The 20,178-nt window shown below is 43.8% G+C and overlaps 1 protein-coding gene across 3 annotated transcripts; it reads right to left on the reverse strand.

Annotated features, from left to right (window-relative positions):
• Nucleotides 1–2,653: 2,653 nt before the first annotated feature.
• ZFAND2A (zinc finger AN1-type containing 2A) lies at nt 2,654–17,311 on the reverse strand. Of its 3 annotated transcripts, none has more exons than XM_069982035.1 (9): nt 17,087–17,309; nt 13,128–13,219; nt 12,800–12,894; nt 9,485–9,616; nt 7,329–7,480; nt 7,120–7,233; nt 5,233–5,293; nt 3,903–3,979; nt 2,654–3,204 (listed from the first exon to the last, which is right to left on the reverse strand). In XM_069982035.1, the coding sequence occupies exons 2-9, from the start codon at nt 13,180–13,182 to the stop codon at nt 3,165–3,167; spliced, it is 726 nt and encodes a 241-aa protein (XP_069838136.1). In that variant the 5' UTR covers nt 13,183–13,219; nt 17,087–17,309; the 3' UTR covers nt 2,654–3,164. The 3 variants fall into 3 exon arrangements, with proteins under 3 accessions (XP_069838136.1, XP_069838135.1, XP_069838137.1); XM_069982034.1 differs by having other exon boundaries at nt 17,035–17,309; XM_069982036.1 differs by lacking the exon at nt 2,654–3,204 and having other exon boundaries at nt 7,127–7,233; nt 17,035–17,311.
• Nucleotides 17,312–20,178: the final 2,867 nt, after the last annotated feature.

Genomic DNA, 20,178 nt, shown 5'->3' on the forward strand with positions numbered 1-20,178 from the left:
GGTTTAGAGAAACAAATGGTAAGGTGTGAGTGCCCAACCTTGGCGACTTAACGTGTGTTTGGTAGATACTGTGTTCTCTAGTTCATGTTCTTTTTGGCTTATTATGTAAATTGGGGTTATATGTGCTGATTTAGCACCGGATTAGTGTCTTTATTTGTTCCATTTTTGTGTTTTTTTAAGCACTTTATAGAGTTTTTTAGTCCTTTGTATTTATTGCATGTTTTCCTTCTATGAGCACTATGGGGGACGTGTATTAAGACTGGCTTAAATAAAGCCCGACCCCTTTTTCCTGGCCAGGTTTACTAAAAGGCCTACGCCTCTTAGTAAAGCTAGTCGGCCCTGCGCCTGGCTCAGGCATTGCGGAACAAATCTACACCTAAAATCATAATAAATTTGGTGTGGGAGGAGATCACGCCTCCTCCCCACCTTGCTGTGTCATCTTCTCTTCTGTACTATTTGTAATAAATATATTATTTCAGCATTATGGTGTGCATGTGTACCCTGACACTTCTGTTGTCTAATAAAGACTTAGTGTAAATGTAACCACTAAATTTTTGTGCCTCATCTAAACACTGTAACCATTAAGAATGGCATGCCACCCTAAGTGAAGAATAGCCAAGTAAACTTGTTAGAATTATACTAAATTGCAATTGACTTCTTTTGAGCGGGAACCATTCAAGACAGTAAGGACAATAGTATCCTGTACAGCGCATCTGATGAAACGCAAATATTCCATCTGAAACGCGTCAGTTGTTTTGTATGGGGCTTCTTTTTATGACAATTTTTACAATGTGAATTGAAAATCAACTTCTATATGTCATCAGATATTTTCTCTGCAGCTTTATTGAAGAGTTTGGTCCCAGCACCTCCAGTCACCCTACTTACAGTAGTATCCATTAAAGCAAAGGCTCTAGACAATTGCTTATACAGACATTTATTACTTTACCATAATCACTGCTCAAAGCATTGGCTTACTGGTGGATTCCGGCTGGTAGGAAGTGGGATTTCTGTATTAAGACCGAGGGCCTCTTGGCCCCCTCCATCTCGTTTGCAGCTGCCGGAGGTTGTCAGGAAGCCAAAAACTGCCATATGAAAGCAGTTTACATAACTCCCATATAAGTTGATAAGAGTTGCGCAACCTACATAGCACCATGAGCTAAGCTGTTTATGCAACTTTCATTAAAGTCAGAGTTAAGTAAACTGTTATTGTGGTTGGCTATTTTTGGCTTGCCAACCACCTCCAGTGGCCAGATCTAGAGGGGGGCAGAATGGGTGCAGGACCCAGAGGTGACCTCCATAAAGTGAATGGATGCCTATGGATGTGTCCTGGTATGTCACATACCTCATAGTGTAAATTCAGCCTTCATCAACTATTTCCTGAACCAACCATGCAAGGAAAAATAATGCAGATTCTTATTTTCCAAAGGGCCATCTCATCCAGTATTTAAAGGGAAACTATCAGCAGGTTAGACAAATTGAACCTGCCGATATATCCCTTTCGCACAGGAGTATGTCTCTTACCTTCCTCCTTGGCACAGTTCCGATGCAGTTAATCTTTTGCTCCACAGTCCGGTAAGACTTTTAGAAACACTGCCGTCCCCATAACCCTGATCCATTTATTATCATTAGAATAGGGCATGCCGGGGGCGGATCAGCGCTCCAACTGGGTGCCCAAGTGCTTCTAAGTCTCACCGGACCGTGGAGCAAACAACTTAACTGCCATTTTTGACAGAAATGCAGCACTTTTAGCGTGATTGCGCAATTTTCTGCAAAATTGTGCCAAAAATTAATCAATAACACAAAAAAACGCCATTATCATCAATGAGCAGTCCTCGGCTGATCTTCTGCGTGGCAGGTAAGATCATTGTTATTATCAATAATGTATTCAAACGGTCACAAGTTCAATACCACAATCGTTCATATGGTATGATTCATTGTGCCTTGACCAGCAAAATTGGCATTTGTCTCCGGCCATACACTGCCACATAATGGGCCATGTAAAAGAGCCCTCAGCTGATGGCTGTTTACAGAATTATAAAATCATGTTTTCTAAACTCTGGCTGCTGAGCTGCAGCATGCACGCCTCCTCCCTCACCTGTATGACTGATGTACAGGGCAGGGTTTTGCTTCCAGGACTGAGCCTTGTCAACCAATCATGGAGTGCAGGTGGTGGGAGTAGCAAGTGATTGTGCAAAAACCGAAGGGAAATTTAGTCCATATTCTGGAGGACTGAGACTGCTGGTATCGATTTTTTTTTATTCCTAGAATTAGTACCCCTAATATTCTCTTGACCATGGGTCATGTTTGATATTGAAGCTCAGTACCATTAACATGGATATTGGATATCAATGTTGCTCACATGAAGAAGCAGGTTACTGGTTTTAAGAATACTTGCCTATATAAAAAATACCTACTATCGGCCCATCTGGCTGTCAGCTGATCTGTTAGAGGACCTACACACTCACATATCTCAGGAGTGGATGGGTCCAGCAAGAAACTGTAATAAAGGTGTCTAGTAGCATCTCATTTTGTAGGGTTGGCTACAGCTCCTCTTTAGGACCACTAAACATGTCAGGACACTAAAGTATATGCTATGCCTGAAGACTGAACAGCACAACGACCATGAGTATACATATGAGAAAAGAACAAATCATTACAAAATTAAAAGTATTTATTGGTTAATGGCAGCCATATTTACAGCCCAGACCTGATAGAAAGAAATTCGTACATACAACATCATAATAAATAACAGCAAAGAAATAGTCCAGAGTCCAGTGCAGTCATTCCAAGTTAGAGGCCTAGGGTAATATACTGCTGTTATATACTGTATGTAGTCCACCCAACCAATGGCTCTAGACATTAGTTAAACCTTTTACAAGTATCTTAGCTGTATTTAAGGTATACAGCAAAATACGTAATAGTAAACGCACAGAGAATTGGTTGTATCATGAAGGGGACGGCCAGGGATAATGGTCTCTTATTTACCATCATCACAACTCCATGGAAGCAGAAGCACAGATAGGAAGAATGACTGTTGAATGTGAGGTCACATCCTATATTACAGATACATTATAAAGTCTCCATGGAAATAAAAAGTTATTTACATGGTTATATTAGAAATGTCACTGGATGAAGCTGTACGGATCATCTGTATTGATCATCGTTCACTGGCTGCTGGTCTTGATTGTGTTCATTGTTGGTGTTCTGCAAAAAAAATAAATAAATAAATAAATTACAAGATGACATAGAGCTATATTTATTACAAGAGAAAAATAAAAAACAGTTTCTCAACAATTTACAAAACTCTACAGTCACTAATTGCATAAAGAGTGGAGTGACTGCATTATTGGTCTGCATGGTGCAATGCATTATGGGAGCTTTGGAGACAGTTATAGCTGAATAGTTCCTGAAAGCAACAAGCGTCATTTGTAAGGAATGTATGATCGTGAAGAAAGAGAGAACGTCACCTATCATCCTAACCAATGAGGCAGACCAGAGCCTCTGAGGCAGTGTGGACCGAGCCTTATTGAGCATCAAGAAAATTTACTACTATTTTTGGCTGGAAACAGGTGGAGAGGAGCTAGGCAACAGGATACCAGCACTAAATCCTGATAATTCCTTTCTCTTGAGAGTTATTATGAACTGCTGGAAGTCCCATAGACTTGCATTTCAATAGGGATAGCCAGAAGTCTTAAACTTGCATTGCTCTTTGGCAAGTTTGATACATGTGGTCTATGTCTATACACTGGCTTCGTAGCACCCCCTACACACTGAAGAAGCAATCCTATTTATATCTTTGCTATATCCTGATTAAGTAGGATGAAATGTTGTGTAACTGTCGTATAACCCCATCAAGAGAATAAAATGATAGATCTCATTATTGCTCTTATAGTGATACGTACCTTAGAGAAAGCAGGTTGTTTATTCCGGCTTCCAGCAGTGACAGCTCCAGCGCCCTCTGCAGAGCTTCTTCTTCACTCTGGAAGAGATAGTATGGTTTACATATTAGGTGCCTACAATTAGCAATGCTTTCTTACACAACTAACTATCATGATCTTAGAGGAGACCTTTTATCCAGTAATTAAAAGAGAAACTATAAGCAGATTTGTGCAAACAAACCTGCTGGTATCGCCCTGCTGTGTATGTAATTTTTGCGGCATTGGTCTTCTTTTGTCAGTCTCGCCATTTTGAGCAATTTGGTGAAGATAAGCTAATCAGCTCCTTAGGAGTAGAGATGATCGAATAGCGGAAAATATTAGGTTCTATAGAACTCGAACCTTCCGCATTTGATTCCCGATGCCTTCCCGGTCAGTGGGGAAAGAGGAGACAGCTTGGGTACCGCCTGGAATTCCAGGATACAGCCTATTACCTATGTGGTACCCTGGCTGTCTCCTCCTTCTCCACAGACCGGGAAGTCATCGGGAATCAAATGCGGAAGGTTTGAGTTTTATAGAACCTAAGATATTCCGCTGTTTGATCATCTTCACTTAGGAGCACTGGGGGAGCTCCTCTGCCCCACAGAGCAACCTGCCCGCTGCTTCTTTCGGTGACGCCCGCTATGCATATTCACGATGGCGGGCCAAGGGGGTTCTGATTAGGTGACGGACGGGCCAAGTGGGGTGCTCGGTGGGGCGAAGGGATGCTCCCAGCGCTCATAAAGAGCTGATTAGAATAGTTGATCTTAATCAAATTGCTCAAAAAAAAAAAAAAAAAAAAAAAAAAAAAAAGACCAGCGCCGCAAACATCAGGTACACAGCAGCAGGGGAATACCAGCAGGTTCGTTTCCCCTTTAGTATCACCCCAAGTATGATGTCTACAGGGTTTCAGATCCCATACGTGACAACTGTTCTGCCCTATTGCACAGTTTTATGAATTTTCTGCTGGCGTAATCCCTGGAGGCGGGCGTTAGTGCACATACATGACTCGAGATGCGGCCTACATGATCATAAGATGATGATGGATAATCTGCCTACAGGCTGATAAGATGTTATTCTAGTATTGCATGTGAACGTAACAGAACAATATCTCCCCCCCCCCCCCAATGCCTACTAATTTCTATCTATTTTATACATTGGTTTATTGGTAGGAATAAAACCTAATTTTATTGATAAGACAAACAGAATTGTGATTTGTTACTAGAAACCTTTTCAACACATCCCTCCTCACAAATATTATACTCATCTATAATATAAGTTTCTGCAGAAATGATACAAAGTATATGGAAATGCCTACCAATCCATTGTGCAGGCCAGAATCTGATATAACTGGCCCTTCTGCAGCCACTGGAGCTTTGCTGGAAAAAAGAAAGCACCTGTTAGATCCGGGTCATATAAAGACAGTAATAATTTCAGAAATTACATTGTGTTTTTCAAACATTAAAAAAAAAAATAATTGCCTAGAATTCCCAGCAATTCTCCTGACTACTGTAGTGGTTCATGGTCAGGTTTATAAGATAATTCCCCTGCATATCATCAGTATACACTAATAAAAGAAAATTTAGCTAAAACTGAAAGCGTTCAATTTGAAAAAAATATATATATACATAAATAATAAATAAATTTACATACACACATATATATATATATATATATATATATATATATATATATATATATATATATATATATATATATATATATATATACATACATACATACATACACACACATACACATGCCAATGTGAAAGTTAAATTGGTTGCCCAGGAAAAGTAATATATAAATATATATCAGTGCTGGGAGTGTTGTAATAATAAATATGTTATACTCACTCAACCTGCCCCACTACAGTACCACCGGCTCCCAGCCTTCTCGCCATGACCATACAGGGACGGCTATTGCCCCCAATAGCCAATCAGTGACAGACGCACAACCACTGATTGACCATGTGGGGCAGTTCCTGTATGGTCATAAAGTCACAGGAACCAGGAAAAGCCGTGGACTGGTGGAAAGCACCTACAGGGGACTGTGGAAGGTAAGTATACCTTGTGTATTATATCCATGGAGATTGCTTTACCCCTGTACAAGCCCTTTATTGTGACAATATACACAATCTATTACTAAGACTGGGTTCACACTGCATTTTTTTCAATCTGTTTAATGTATCGGTCTTTAATTGGTTACTTTTAACGGACAGAAAACATAGTCAACGCTACTTTTGTGTCCGTTAAAAAAAGAATGCATCCGTTTCGATACTTTTTTTTTTATAATGGAAGACTACGGAAAAACGGATGACACACAATTGCATCCGTGTTTTTCAATAAAACGTATACATTAAACGGATTGCAAAAATGCAGTGTGAACCCAGCCTTAGCCCTCATAAAAATTATGTAATTAAAAGTTACCCTTAATGGGATTTCCCCATAAACAATACTCATCACATCTATACAGGATAGCAATGCGTCCGATCACTGGGTGTCCAAACTCCGAGACCCCAACTGATCAGGAGAACAGGGGTCTGTGACTGAATGCCATCACTCCTTTGAACTCTATGGGCCTGGGAGATTTAGCTGTTTTTGGCTACCTCTAACTTGTATACAATTAAAGGGAGCCCCAGCACACATGCTCAACCCCTCTTGAGATCGAAGGTCCCAGAGGTTGGACATCCAGAGATCAAAACGTTTTGTTGGTTCAGTGGACTATGCCTAATATGAACCAAATATTCACTAGAAAACTTCTTTCACTTTCAGCACTTTTGTGAGTTCTGTCTACCACACTGGCGGTAAATAGTTTGCCACACATAAGCTGAATTAGTACAATGTGGTGAGTCACCTTTATTATCACTAAATGTTTTCCCACACAAAACATTTCCCCTTTTCTCGCATACAGCAGCTTCTTTTTACATTTTTACGCGACCGTGAACGACCCATACTGAACCTGAAAATGAGTTCAAAAGATAGGGCTGTGCTGCTACTCCCTGCCCAGCAAGTGGGTGGGATCGGCGATGAGCAGGGAGTAGCAGCACAGCCCCCCATTCTCTTGGACTCATTTTTAGAGTCGTTCACAGTCGAACCCCCATATATCAGAGAGTGATGGCCCATTCTAGCATTAGGCTGATGTACAGTGGGGCCAGAAACAAGTGTGTATATAACATTAAGGTACAATAGCTGCACTTCACTACCTTTCACCTAGAGCTCTGCAGCATCCGGGCTGCTTCACCTCCTGCGGCTTCACAGGGGAATTAAAGGCTGATCTGTTTTGTTCTGAAATCTGAGATCTTATCAAAGCAGCATATCTGTAAAAGAGGAAACACATGCTGAAAGTAGAGTCATAGTGAGAAGATGTGCGACACTCAGACCCACTCTGGGCACTGTGTGTGTATGTACTTACCCAGCTTTAGACAATGCCTGCCCTTTGGAAGTGCAGTCATGATCCAATGGATGCCTATGAGAAAGGCAGAAGTTACTATGACATTGGTCGCATTCGATCTTCATCAGTTCTTTCTTCTTACATCCTGGTTTACAGCATCGATTTGTAAAAATCTTCACAACAAAAAAAAAAAAAAAAATTGTAAAAAGTGAATAATAGTATTTATTACAAAATAATAAAATATATATATATATATATATTACTCATATATGGTAATGAGAGAATTGGGTGACCAGGGGCTGCCATATTGGGATGAGTGACATATGGTTATTGCGTCCCTAGGGGTGACCTGAGTGTCTCCTATAGTGGTCAAAAGGCCTGGTGGGGTAATGTTCCCAAGGGTATCCTCCTGAGAAGGGGGAGCCAAGCAGGTCCAGGTCTGCCCTCTAGTAAAGGGTCAATGTGGAAAGTTGGGGGACGGAAGGGGGTGTGCTTTTTGGTTGAGAATCCAAACAGAGCTAAAGCCTTATCTTCTACCTTGGGTGTTAAGATTTTGTGGTAAATGAGAATAAGTATGAGGAAAACCCTGATGTAAATTTTAAAGTGTTTTGTTATTTGTGATAAGTTTAATAAAAAGTAATTAAAAAATATATATATTTATTACAAAATAATATTTATTTAGAAAGCACAATTGTTAACTACAATGATCCTTTATATGCATAGGTTGTGGTGAAGTCTTTTTTTTGCCGCCGTTTTGGAAATCGCTGCAAGAAGCTGACATTACCGCAGCATGTGAACATAACTATAAAGCAATGACCTACCTATAGGCATCAATCCAGCTGTATCCTTTTAAAGGTAGGAAAAAGGTTACAGCTGACACTCTGCTTCTCCTCCTGAAGAAGGGTTTTATGACCAAAATATAGAAACAATATTGTATGAAGCCTAGTTTAGAACCAGACCGGACAGTACATGACAGAGAGATGCATCTCTGTGTGCTCCACCCCCTTACCTGCACCAGACAGTGTAAGTATAACAGTGTATCAAAGACTGTCATTAGAGAGAGAAAAAAAAAAAGTTTCAACATGTCAGAGATGTCAAAAGTGTACACACCGTGAATAGTCAGTCCATGTGAGCGAGAAGGATGCGGCTGTCTCAGTCATGTAACCCAGATCAAGAATGGTCGTCATATGAACACTCAGGCCCCAACTGATTAAAACTTTTCATATGTCTCTATGACGATTTAAAAGTTTATTTTAATGACCCTGGCCATTTAAAGTGTTACTGTCATTTTTATAAACTTTTGATATGTCATCATGGGAGAGCAGACCCGCTGTGTTCCTGAGAGAAAGCTGGACAGAGAGCAGCGCACAACTCAAAAGAGATGGGTTTCAGCCAGTCTATGATTGAAGCACACGGCTATGCTCTCTCACCAGCTGTATCTCGTGATTGCGCCGGGTCTCAGCAGTAAGGCCCCGTTCCCACTGAGCAAAGGTAGCGGAATTCCGCTACCTTTGCTCAGTGGGAACGGGGCCTAAGACCTTCTACAATCAATACCTTTTGACCTTAGTTATTACAAATGACTGTAACATGGGATTAAATACTCGCAGTGGGATTGTAAATTCCGGCCCCATTAACCCCCGCCACCCGGGATGATACATTACCTGCACCATGATCCAGCTGCATCTGAGGCTACCGCATAGCCAATCAGCCCCGCCACAGTCACTGATTGGCTGTGCGGGACCTACGGGGATCAGGAGCCTCAGATACGGCCGGATCGTCATGCAGGTAATGTATCATCCCGGGTGGCGGTGGTTAATGGGGCCGGGACTTACATACTGGAAGTGGGATGACAATCCCGCTGCGAGTATGTAATCACATTGGAAGTCACAGGGGAGGAATCCTCAGCGGATTTAGCTGCGAATTTGCAGCATTAAATCCGCTGCGGATCCGCCCGTGTGAATTTACCCTAACACAGAACATATTTTACCATTCACATAAAGACAGCATTCCCAAACTAGTGGCTCCCCAGCTATAACAAAACTACAATTCCTAGGTGGAGGGCCACAGTTTGGGGGAATACTGCCTTTATGTGAATACACTGCAGATCAATATGAATGCCATGTAGTAAAACTACAAATTGGTGAAACATATGGTCAACAGTGGAGAAATAATGTTACCTTCTGCTTCCGTTTAGAAGAATCATAGCTGCAGTTTCTGTCAATGTGCTTCCCGACAGCAATGTCTGCCAGTTCTCCTCTCCTTACTGGCACTGCAGTGCCACACAGTGGACAAACAGGGACTTGCACATCCTAAAAGAACAAGAAGGAATGTAACTACAATGGACATGTGAACAGATTTCTAGCAAAAAAAAAAAAAAAAAAAATCAATGGTCATTGTCAGCAACCTTTAACAAAGAACAAATAGAAGCCAGAATGGTTTGCATGAAAACTGTCAATTGACCCTGTAAGAACAGATTTTTCTCATCTTTACCTTCATGCACTCCACCCCCTGCAGCCCGGCTGCGGCCGCTGGACATGATGGGGAATCCAAAAACAGGGTTTTTTTTCATAGTTCTCATATCTCCCATTGACAATAACTGAAGTTGCACAAACAGCATAGCAGGCTGCTTCCTTAACTGCTATAAACCTCTATGAGAGTTACATAAAGATGTATATATTTTCGACTTCCTGGCCACCTCTGGCGGCTGCAAATACAGCAGAGAACAGACTTTTCCCTTGCAAAAATTAAACTGGTCATGAAATTGTATAAAATAGTCCACAAAACTAAAAATAATAGCTAATATCTTAGATAAGAGAGTGTGGTGATAACCAGTTATAGGAGCACTGTGTATGAACACGTTTATCTGTGGAAGCAATGGTTTGTCCTAAATACTTATTTTGATTGTACATCAGCTGCTATGAAGATCTCTTGTATTTCAATGCTTATACTGCCATCTTGTGGCCATATCAATAAAACATGAAGTAGTACTTAAAGGGAATTAATCGGCACTTTTGTGCTGATATGGTTCCCTCCAGCACCTTACAGAACTACTGTGCAGCTTAAGGCATGTTCTGTCTGCAGCTGCGGCTGCAGCAGTAGGGGTGTTAACTAGTCGTGGAAGTGGCGGCACTAGGCACGGCCCTCTGTCTGTCAGCATGGAGTGTGGGGTTGATTGACAGGCAGAGAGACCCGTTAGTGGTGCCAGTGACAGGAGGGGTACATATCACTGAAGGATCAGTATTCCCTGTGCTGTCCAACTCGCGGTCTTCTCCCAGAGCAGACCACCAATGTCGCTGATCAAAGCTCTGATGATTGGTTATAAAAGTCCTCTAGGAGAATTTAAAGAATGTAAAAAAAAAAAATTAAAGCCCCTCCTCCAATAAAAGTAAAAATTATCCCCCCCCCTTATAAAACAAAAATATGTAAAATAAATGAACATGATAAAAGTCAGCACAGCGTTTTCCCCATATTATATATCCGGAAAAAAAAAAAAAAAAACATCAAAAATTCCCATAAACACCTATATGATAACAATAAAATCTATAGATCATGGAGCAAAAAATGAGCCCGACAAAGCCCTGCAGGTGGAAAAATAAAGAGTTATGGCTCTTAGAAGGCGAGGAGTATTGCTTCAGTGTGACCTAGACATCCATGCATCAATGACCTTTGGTCATGAAGGGGTTAAGATTTGCTGTAGAGAGGTTCTCCAGCTGTACAATGTTCATGGCACATACTTATGATAAGAATGGTGGGGGTATAACTCCATTACCTAAAGGGGCCACGGTGCTCTGGCTCTGTACTCTTAATAGTAGCTGTTCTGGAACACTCGCAATGAAAAGGTGGTATGGAGTGTAGCCTGGTGAAGAGCTAGAGAACCCCCCTTTAAAGGGGTTATCCAGCGCTACAAAAACATGACCACTTTCCCTCTACTGTTGTCTCCAGTTTGGGTGGGGTTTTGAAACTTAGTTCCATTGAAGTAAATGGAGCTTAATTGCAAACCGCACCTGAACTGGAGACAACAGTAGGGGGAAAAGTGGCCATGTTTTTGTAGCGCTGGATAACCCTTTTAAGGATATATTCACAGGGGGCATGAACCATAACTATGGGTTTTAAAAGGGTACTCCGGCGAAAATCTCCTTCCTTCAAATCAACTGGTTTCAGAAAGTTAGATAGATTTGTAAATTACTTCTATTTAAAAAATCTAAATTTTAACCTCTTAAGGACGCATGACGTACCCGTACGTCATGCGCCCGCAGGAGTTAAGAGCGGGGCCACGTGGCGACCCCGTTCTCAACCGCCGCGGTCTCGCTAATACAGTAATCAGATGCAGCTGTCAAAGATGACAGCTGCATCCGATTACCGGACGCTGCATCCGATTATGGCGCTGATCCCGGCTCGGCACTTGGATGCTTTCGTCTGCAGCAGGAATAACCCTAACCCCAGGGGAGCTTCTAGTATAAGTGTAAAAAAAAAAAGAAAAAAAAAAAGTGCTATTATTAGTAAAAAGCCCCCTCCCCTAATAAAAGTCTGAATCACCCCCCTTTTCCCAGGTTTTTAATAAAAGTAAATAAATAAACATGTTTGCTATCGCCACGTGTGTAATCGCCCAAACTATTAATCACATTCCTGATCTCGCACGGTAAACGGCGTCAGCGCCAAAAAATCCCAAAGTGAGAAATTGCGCATTTTTGGTTGCATCAAATCTAGAAAAAAATGTCATAAAAAGTGATCAAAAAGTCGTATATGCGCAATCAAGGTACCGATAGAAAGAACACATCATGGCGCAAAAAATGACACCTCACACAGCCCCATAGACCAAAGGATAAAAGCGTTATAAGCCTGGGAATGGAGCGATTTTAAGGAACGTATATTTGTTAACATTGGTTTGAATTTTTTACAAGCCATCAGATACAAGAAAAGTTAACTTGAGGAACATATATAACAAGTCAGTTTTACCCCAGGGCGAATGGCGTACAAACAAATACCCCCAAAATAAAAGAAATGTGTTTTTTTGTTCAATTTTACCACACATTGAATTTTTTTCTGGTTTCGCAGTGTCCTTTATGCCTGTCATTCAGCCTGTCATTGCAAAGTACAATTAGTGACGCAAAAAATAAGGGTTCATGTGGGTTTCTAGGTGGAAAAATGCAAGTGCTATGGCCTTTTAAACACAAGGAGGAAAAAACTAAAACGCAAAAACCAAAAGTGGCTCCGTCCTTAAGGGGTTAAATAAAAGTAAGGTACAAATATATATGACTTTCTGAAACCAGTTGAAAGAAAGAAAAAGATTTTTGACAGAGTATCCCTTTAAGGAACTGTCTGCAAACAGAAAACCCTTAAGCTACTGAGAAATCACTATGTCCTAGCTAGGGGCTGTGGTTTTACAACACCCGTAGAGCCAAAGATTGATGTCTGGTGTTATAACGTCCATCCATCCTGTACTGTGTCGGCTCCCGTGGTGTAGCCAATCCGTGTATCACATCCTATCTTACCTTCTTGTAGGCAGAAGGACAGTTATGTTGGTAGTAGGTTATGTGGTCCTTGCAGAAAACATCCTCACAGGCATCACACTTAATTGGCAGGAAATCTGCAAACAAACAAGTGTGTAGAACAAAGGGTTACATTTTCATCTTATATCAAGAACAGAACCCCCAGACCCATCTCTATATCCAGGGAATAACAGCTGACCGCGCCATGAATTATAATGATGCTTGGTATATAAAGGACCGCAGGCACAATATGCATGGCTTGAGATCAGTTCACACACAAACAGGGGCCACACGCTGGTTTTTATAGTTTATCCCCTCATGTTCACCATACCTAGCTGTTTGCACGTGACTTCGGAGCAATGCTTTCCTAAATCTGGAAACTCCATTGTATAGATCCGGACAGTTGTTTAAAGGGTGAAAATCCTGGAAAAATAACAAAGAAGGAAAAAAACATGAATTGTGTGATCACAAAATATTGCTCATTCACAGTGGCATAGCTTCCATAGAGGCAGGGAAGGCGGTTGCTATAGGCCCCTTGGAGGGAGGGGGCCCTGCACAGGGAAGATAAGAGCCGCCTATGTCCTTTTGCTTAACCCCTTATGTACTGCAGTGTGTAAGTGACCCAGCGTTCTTTTACATGCTGCAACACAAAAAAGGGTTAACAATTAGCTCTCTGCCTCACTACTCTGATAACCTCTGACCTCTGTTCTCTGAACTCCTGCAGAGGTCAGGGGTTATCAGTGCAGGAGTAGTGAAGGAGAGAGCTAATTGTCTTCTGTATTAACCCTTTTTTTGTGTTGCAGCATGTAAGAGAACACTGGGTCATTTACACACTGCAGTGAATAAGGGGTTAAGCAAAGGGTAGTCTGCTCCTGCACCTATGTATATAACCATGAGGCTCCTAATACGCTGTTATAGTTAAATACAGTGGATGGAAAGAACAAGTAGACATTGGCTTTCTGCTCTGCCAGTCACTGTTGTGGATGCACACAAAGTTTTGTCTCTGGCCACAAGATATTTATTTTTTGGTCACATCACCGAATATATGCTGTAAGCATTCCTCAGAGATTTTGGTCCATATTGACATGATGGCATCACACAGTTGCCGCAGATTTGTCGGCTGCACATCCATGATGAGAATCTCCCGTTCCACCACATCCCAAAGATGCTCTATTGGATTGAAACCTATTGAATGTGGAGGCCATTTGAGTACAGTGAACTCATTGTCATGTTCAAGAAACCAGTCTGAGAGGATTCTAGCTTTATGACATGGCGCATTATCCTGCTGAAAGTAGCCATCAGATGTTGGGTACATTGTGGTCATAAAGGGATGGACATGGTCAGCAACAATACTCAGGTAGGCTGTGGCGTTGCAACGATGCTCAATTGGTACCAAGGGGCCCAAAGAGTGCCAAGAAAATATTCCCCACACCATGACACCACCACCACCAGTCTGAACCGTTGATACAAGGCAGGATGGATCCATGCTTTCATGTTGTTGACGCCAAATTCTGACCCTACCATCCGAATGTCGCAGCAGAAATCGAGACTCATCAGACCAGGCAACGTTTTTCCAATCTTCTACTGTCCAATTTCGATGAGCTTGTGCAAATTGTAGCCTCAGTTTCCTGTTCTTAGCTGAAAGGAGTGGCACCCGGTGTGGTCTTCTGCTGCTGTAGCCCATCTGCCTCAAAGTTGGACGTACTGTGCGTTCAGAGATGCTCTTCTGCCTACCTTGGTTGTAACGGTTGGCTATTTGAGTCACTGTTGCCTTTCTATCAGCTCGAACCAGTCTGCCCATTGTCCTCTGACCTCTGGCATCAACAAGGCATTTCCGCCCACAGAACTGCCGCTCACTGCATGTTTTTTCTTTTTCGGACCATTCTCTGTAAACCCTAGAGATGGTTGTGCGTGAAAATCCCAGTAGATCAGCAGTTTCTGAAATACTCAGACCAGCCCTTCTGGCACCAACAACCATGCCACGTTCAAAGGCCCTCAAATCACCTTTCTTCCCCATAGTGATGTTCAGTTTGAACTGCAGGAGATTGTCTTGACCATGTCTACATGCCTAAATGCACTGAGTTGCCGCCATGTGATTGGCTGATTAGAAATTAAGTGGTAACGTGCAGTTGGGCAGGTGTACCTAATAAAGTGGCCGGTGAGTGTATATATAGATAGATAGATAGATAGATATATAGTATAGTGTGTAGGGGAGGGGGCCCTCATACAGTTTTTTGCTATGGGGCTCCATGTATCCTAGCTACGCCCCTGCTCATTCACGCTGCTGCTGGATTAAACTACTCTGCTCCTGGAAATCTGGTGGGTATATATATATATATATATATATCCTATTATATTCCCACCACCCACATTTTTTTTTTTTTTTGTTCGTTTTTTTCCCATGTTACCCCTTTAAATGGGTATTCTCATCTGACAAGGTTATCCCCTATGTGCAGGGTAGGTGAAAGTCCAAACAAGGACCCCAGTCCCCCCAACCCAATTCCTTCTCTAAGAGAGCAAATACTGGGGTCTCCTTTCTCAACAACAAGTAGCAATGGACTCTTCACAGCCCAGCCAAGTTGTCGACAGTCACCAGGAGCCATATACAGACGGTATATAGAGCCCTGCACAGACCTCTAAGGACCATGGACAGATCCTGATGGGAGCGGAGAAGTACCCAGAAACGTGCCTGCAAATAGACCCCCTAGCTGTTAAAGCATCTAGCTTGTATCTATGTCATAGACGTTACATAAAAAGAAAGTAAGAGAGCGCAGTGATAAGCGGAGGATCCATGTTTATCACTGTTCTGCTCAGAGGAACAGAAGTGCGTAAGTGGTGTGAATATGGCTCTTTTACAGGGGGTCCCGGCAGATGATGTGGCAAGAGGTGATGTGGACAGGACTGATATATCACCACTACAGCCTGGTAAACACTGAAAGGGGGACCCCAGGACTGTCACTGGGAGGGCGCCCCCTTTAGTGTAACACCAAGGCAAACAGTGCACCCCCAACAATATAACACCTATAACTAAACAACACTGTGTAATCCAGTCCTGGACCCAACACCCCTCCTCCTGGCAGTAGTGACACCAGGTATAGTAATCCCTATATATGATGATAGTCCCTGATATCCTGGACCCCACATCCCTCCTCCTGGCAGCAGTGACACCAGGTATAGTAATCCCTATATATGATGATAGTCCCTGATGGTCCCGGACCCCACATCCCTCCTCCTGGCAGCAGTGACACCAGGTATAGTAATCCCTATATATGATGATAGTCCCTGATGGTCCTGGAGCCCACATCCCTCCTCCTGGCAGCAGTGACACCAGGTATAGTAATTCCTATATATGATGATAGTCCCTGATGGTCCCGGACCCCACATCCCTCCTCCTGGCAGCAGTGACACCAGGTATAGTAATCCCTATATATGATGATAGTCCCTGATGGTCCTGGACCCCACATCCCTCCTCCTGGCAGCAGTGACACCAGGTATAGTAATCCCTATATATGATGATAGTCCCTGATGGTCCCGGACCCCACATCCCTCCTCCTGGCAGCAGTGACACCAGGTATAGTAATCCCTATATATGATGATAGTCCCTGATGGTCCCGGACCCCACATCCCTCCTCCTGGCAGCAGTGACACCAGGTATAGTAATCCCTATATATGATGATAGTCCCTGATATCCCGGACCCCACATCCCTCCTCCTGGCAGCAGTGACACCAGGTATAGTAATCCCTATATATGATGATAGTCCCTGATATCCTGGACCCCACATCCCTCCTCCTGGCAGCAGTGACACCAGGTATAGTAATCCCTATATATGATGATAGTCCCTGATATCCTGGACCCCACATCCCTCCTCCTGGCAGCAGTGACACCAGGTATAGTAATCCCTATATATGATGGCTGTCCCTGATGGTCCTGGAGCCCACATCCCTCCTCCTGGCAGCAGTGACACCAGGTATAGTAATCCCTATATATGATGATAGTCCCTGATGGTCCTGGAGCCCACATCCCTCCTCCTGGCAGTGATAACATTCAGGGTTATAGTAATCCCTAAAGGCCCAGGTTCCCTACCCCTGCTATAGATGATGGCAGTGCCTCATAATACTCGATATAAAAATCTCCACAGCACAGTCCCCCTAATGCTGAAAGTAACTAAAACTGTGTCTGATGGAAGTGAGTGTCACTACATGTCCCAGCCCGCCCAGCCCCCATGCTCAGCACTCACCTCTCTGCCGCCCCGCTGCTCCCAGCCCCGGCCTTCCCCGCTGCTTATATACCCGTCTCTCATGCTGACTCATGGGCCCGGGCTGCACAGTCACTCTCGGTCCTCTCCTCCCACCGGGCCCAGAACGTTCCACACTCTTCTCCCGGATAACTGCGCCGTCATCGTTCTCGTTCCGGGCTGATGACGTCATCCCGGGTCCCCTGCAGTAAGTGCGCTGTCATGTAGCCGTCCCGCCCTGGTGACGTAGCGGTTGTTGTTTTGCTGACTAGCTGGGTAACCATGGTGATAGCCACGTGGTGTATGACGTCTCGTTTAAACAGATACCTGGAAACAATAAAGGAGGGCTGCCAGTAGCAGCCAATCAGCGTGATGCTTTCGTTTTGTATCGGCTGTGGTAAAATGAAAGCGTAGATTTGATTGGTTGCCAAGGGCACTGTCATTGCGTCATATACTACGACCCAGATGTATCAGGAATGAGACAAAATCTGACTGATTGCCCATAGCAACCAATCAGAGCTCAGGTAAATGGAAGGTGAGCTGTGCCTGATGGTTATGGACAGATTTTGTAGACTACTGTTAGGCTGAAGGACAAGACCTTACAACAGCGGTGGGGAAGCTTTGCCCTCCAGCTGTTGCAAAACTACAACTCCCATCATGCCTTTAGCTTTCTAGGCATGATGGGAGTTGTAGTTTTGCAACAGCTGGAGAGCAAACCTTCCCTACCGCTGCCTTTGGGAGTCCTGTAGGAGGCTGCCTATACCCCTGTCATACATTGCCATACTGAGCGCTTCTCCTATTCTCCTGGTCAGTGACGATCTGTCGGGACCCCCAAAAAATCTGAACTTTTGATGTGACATGAAAGAAATCGCCTTCTCAGGACCTGCCAAGGTGAGTATAGTGGATTTTATTTTACACCCTGGCGGCATGCAATTATTTTTTTTAATGTAAATCAGAGAACCCCAGAACCCCTTTAAGGGTGCATTCACACATACAGGATCTGCAGCAGACTTGATGGCGCAGATTTGAATCTGCAGCAGATCCGCAGCAGATTTGATGGCTTAGAGTTACTTTGCATTGAATCTTCAGCTTCAAATCTGCGCCATCAAATCTGCTGCAGATCCTGTACGTGTGAACGCACCCTAAAGGAGAACTCCGGGCTGGGATGATTTTTGGCAGAGTGCTGGGGAGGGGAGGATGAAAGAAGTAACATGCTCTCACCTCCCCACTCCAGCGCTGGTCCCGGTATCCCTCAGGTTTGGTCCTCCAATCCCGGCTGTTTCTGGATCTGAGTGGGGACCTGAGACGTGACATGTTAGGCCCTCTCATCCAGCTGAGCGTCACCTCCCAGTTCCCCACTCAAAAGCGGCACCAGCGCTGGAGCAGAGAGGTGAGAGCATGTTACCTCTTTCATCCTCCCCCTCCCCAGCACTCTTCTTGTTTTAGTTCCTTGTATATATCTTGATTTCTGAGTTGTAATTGGAAGCCATAGAGTCTTGTTAAAGGGAACCTGTCACCCCCCCCCCCCCCCCCCCCGTGCCAGGGTGACAGGCTCCCAACCCCCCGTTAGAGCCTCCTATACTCACCTAATCCCGCCGGGTCCCGCTTCTGGAGGTGGTCGGGTGATGAAGATCTCAGCCGCTGCAGCCCGGCGCGCGTGCTGAGGGATGAGTCCAACACCCATAGAGAATGACAGGAGAGTCCAGCGCTCCGTCATTCTCTATGAGCGTTGGACTCATCTCTCAGCGCGCGCCGGGCTGCAGCGGCTGAGATCTCTGTCACCCGACCACCTCCAGAAGCGGGACCCGGCGGGATTAGGTGAGTATAAAGGGCTCTAACGGGGGGTCGGGAGCCTGTCACCCCGGCACGGGGGGTGACAGGTTCCCTTTAAGTCTTGTTGTTTTAATGCTTTTATTTGTATAGCACACACAGATTGCGCAGCACTTTACATGGTTTTTACCAATTATTGCTCCCTGTCGCCAATAGGGCTCACAATCTAAATTCACCTATCTGTATGTTTTGGGAGAAAACCCACGCAAACACGGAGAGAAAATACAAACTCTTTGCAGATGTTGCCCTTGGTGGGATTTCACCAGGACCCCAGTGCTGCAAGGCTACAGTAGTAACCACTGAGCTGCTCAGAGTCTTTACCAGCCATCATTTCTTCCTGCTTTTATGGAGCTACATGGGGCATACCTGGCTACATGGAGTATACCTGGCTGCATGGAGTATACCTGGCTACATGGAGTATACCTGGCTGCATGGGGTATACCTGGCTACATGGGGTATACCTGGCTGCATGGGGTATACCCTGCTACATGGAGTATACCTGGCTACATGGAGTATACCTGGATACAGAAGGCATATCTGACTGCAGGGGGCATACACTGCTACAGAGGGCATTGTATCTGAATACAGGGGGCATACCTGGATACATTGGGCATATAATGCTACTGAGGGCATTGTATCTGGCTACAGGTGGCATTAGGTCTAGCTACAGGGGACATATCTGGTTAAAGGGGTAGTTCAGCAAAAAAAAAAACGTTAAAATCCACTGGTGCCACTGGTGATTTGTAATTTACTTCTATTGGTGTCTTAAAGTTATATAGATTTGTCATTTACTTCTATTTAAAAATCTCAAGTCTTCCAGTACTTATCAGCTGATGTAATGGAGGAAGTGGTGTATTCTTTCCAGTCTGACATAGTGCTCTCTGCTGCCACCTCTGTCCATGACAATGACAGGGACTGTCCAGAGCAGGAGCAAATCCCCATAGAAAACCTCTCCTGCTCTCCAGACCGGAAAGAATACACCACTTCCTGCAGGAAATATAGCAGCTGATAAGTACTTAAAGTGTCACTGTCGTGAATTTTTTTTGCAGAAATCAATAGTCCAGGCGATTTTAAGAAACTTTGTAATTGGGGTTATTAGCCGTAAAATGCATTTTTATCATGAAAAAGCAGTTTGAAGCTCTCCCCCCCCCCCCCCCCCCGTCTTCATTGTTCTCCTATGAAGAGAGCTAAATAAGAGACAAAAGCAGGACAACAAAGAGTTAATCTACAAATACATCGCCCTTTATCTCCTCTGACAGTCACCACTGACCTCTCTGAGCTCTGATTACAGCTGTCACCCAGCTCTGTGCCTGTAAT

Source organism: Dendropsophus ebraccatus, chromosome 9, assembly GCF_027789765.1.
Source record: "Dendropsophus ebraccatus isolate aDenEbr1 chromosome 9, aDenEbr1.pat, whole genome shotgun sequence".
Taxonomy (NCBI): domain Eukaryota; kingdom Metazoa; phylum Chordata; class Amphibia; order Anura; family Hylidae; genus Dendropsophus; species Dendropsophus ebraccatus.

Bases quoted from the DNA above. Each gene is read 5' to 3' on its own strand.
- ZFAND2A (XM_069982035.1), bottom strand. From the start codon at position 13,182: ATGGAGTTTCCAGATTTAGGAAAGCATTGCTCCGAAGTCACGTGCAAA. The intron at 7,234-7,328 runs GTAAGTACATAC...CCTCTTTTACAG, and splicing joins CAGGCATTGTCTAAAGCTGG to ATATGCTGCTTTGATAAGAT. The intron at 3,980-5,232 runs GTAGGCATTTCC...TATCTCTTCCAG, and splicing joins CTGGCCTGCACAATGGATTG to AGTGAAGAAGAAGCTCTGCA.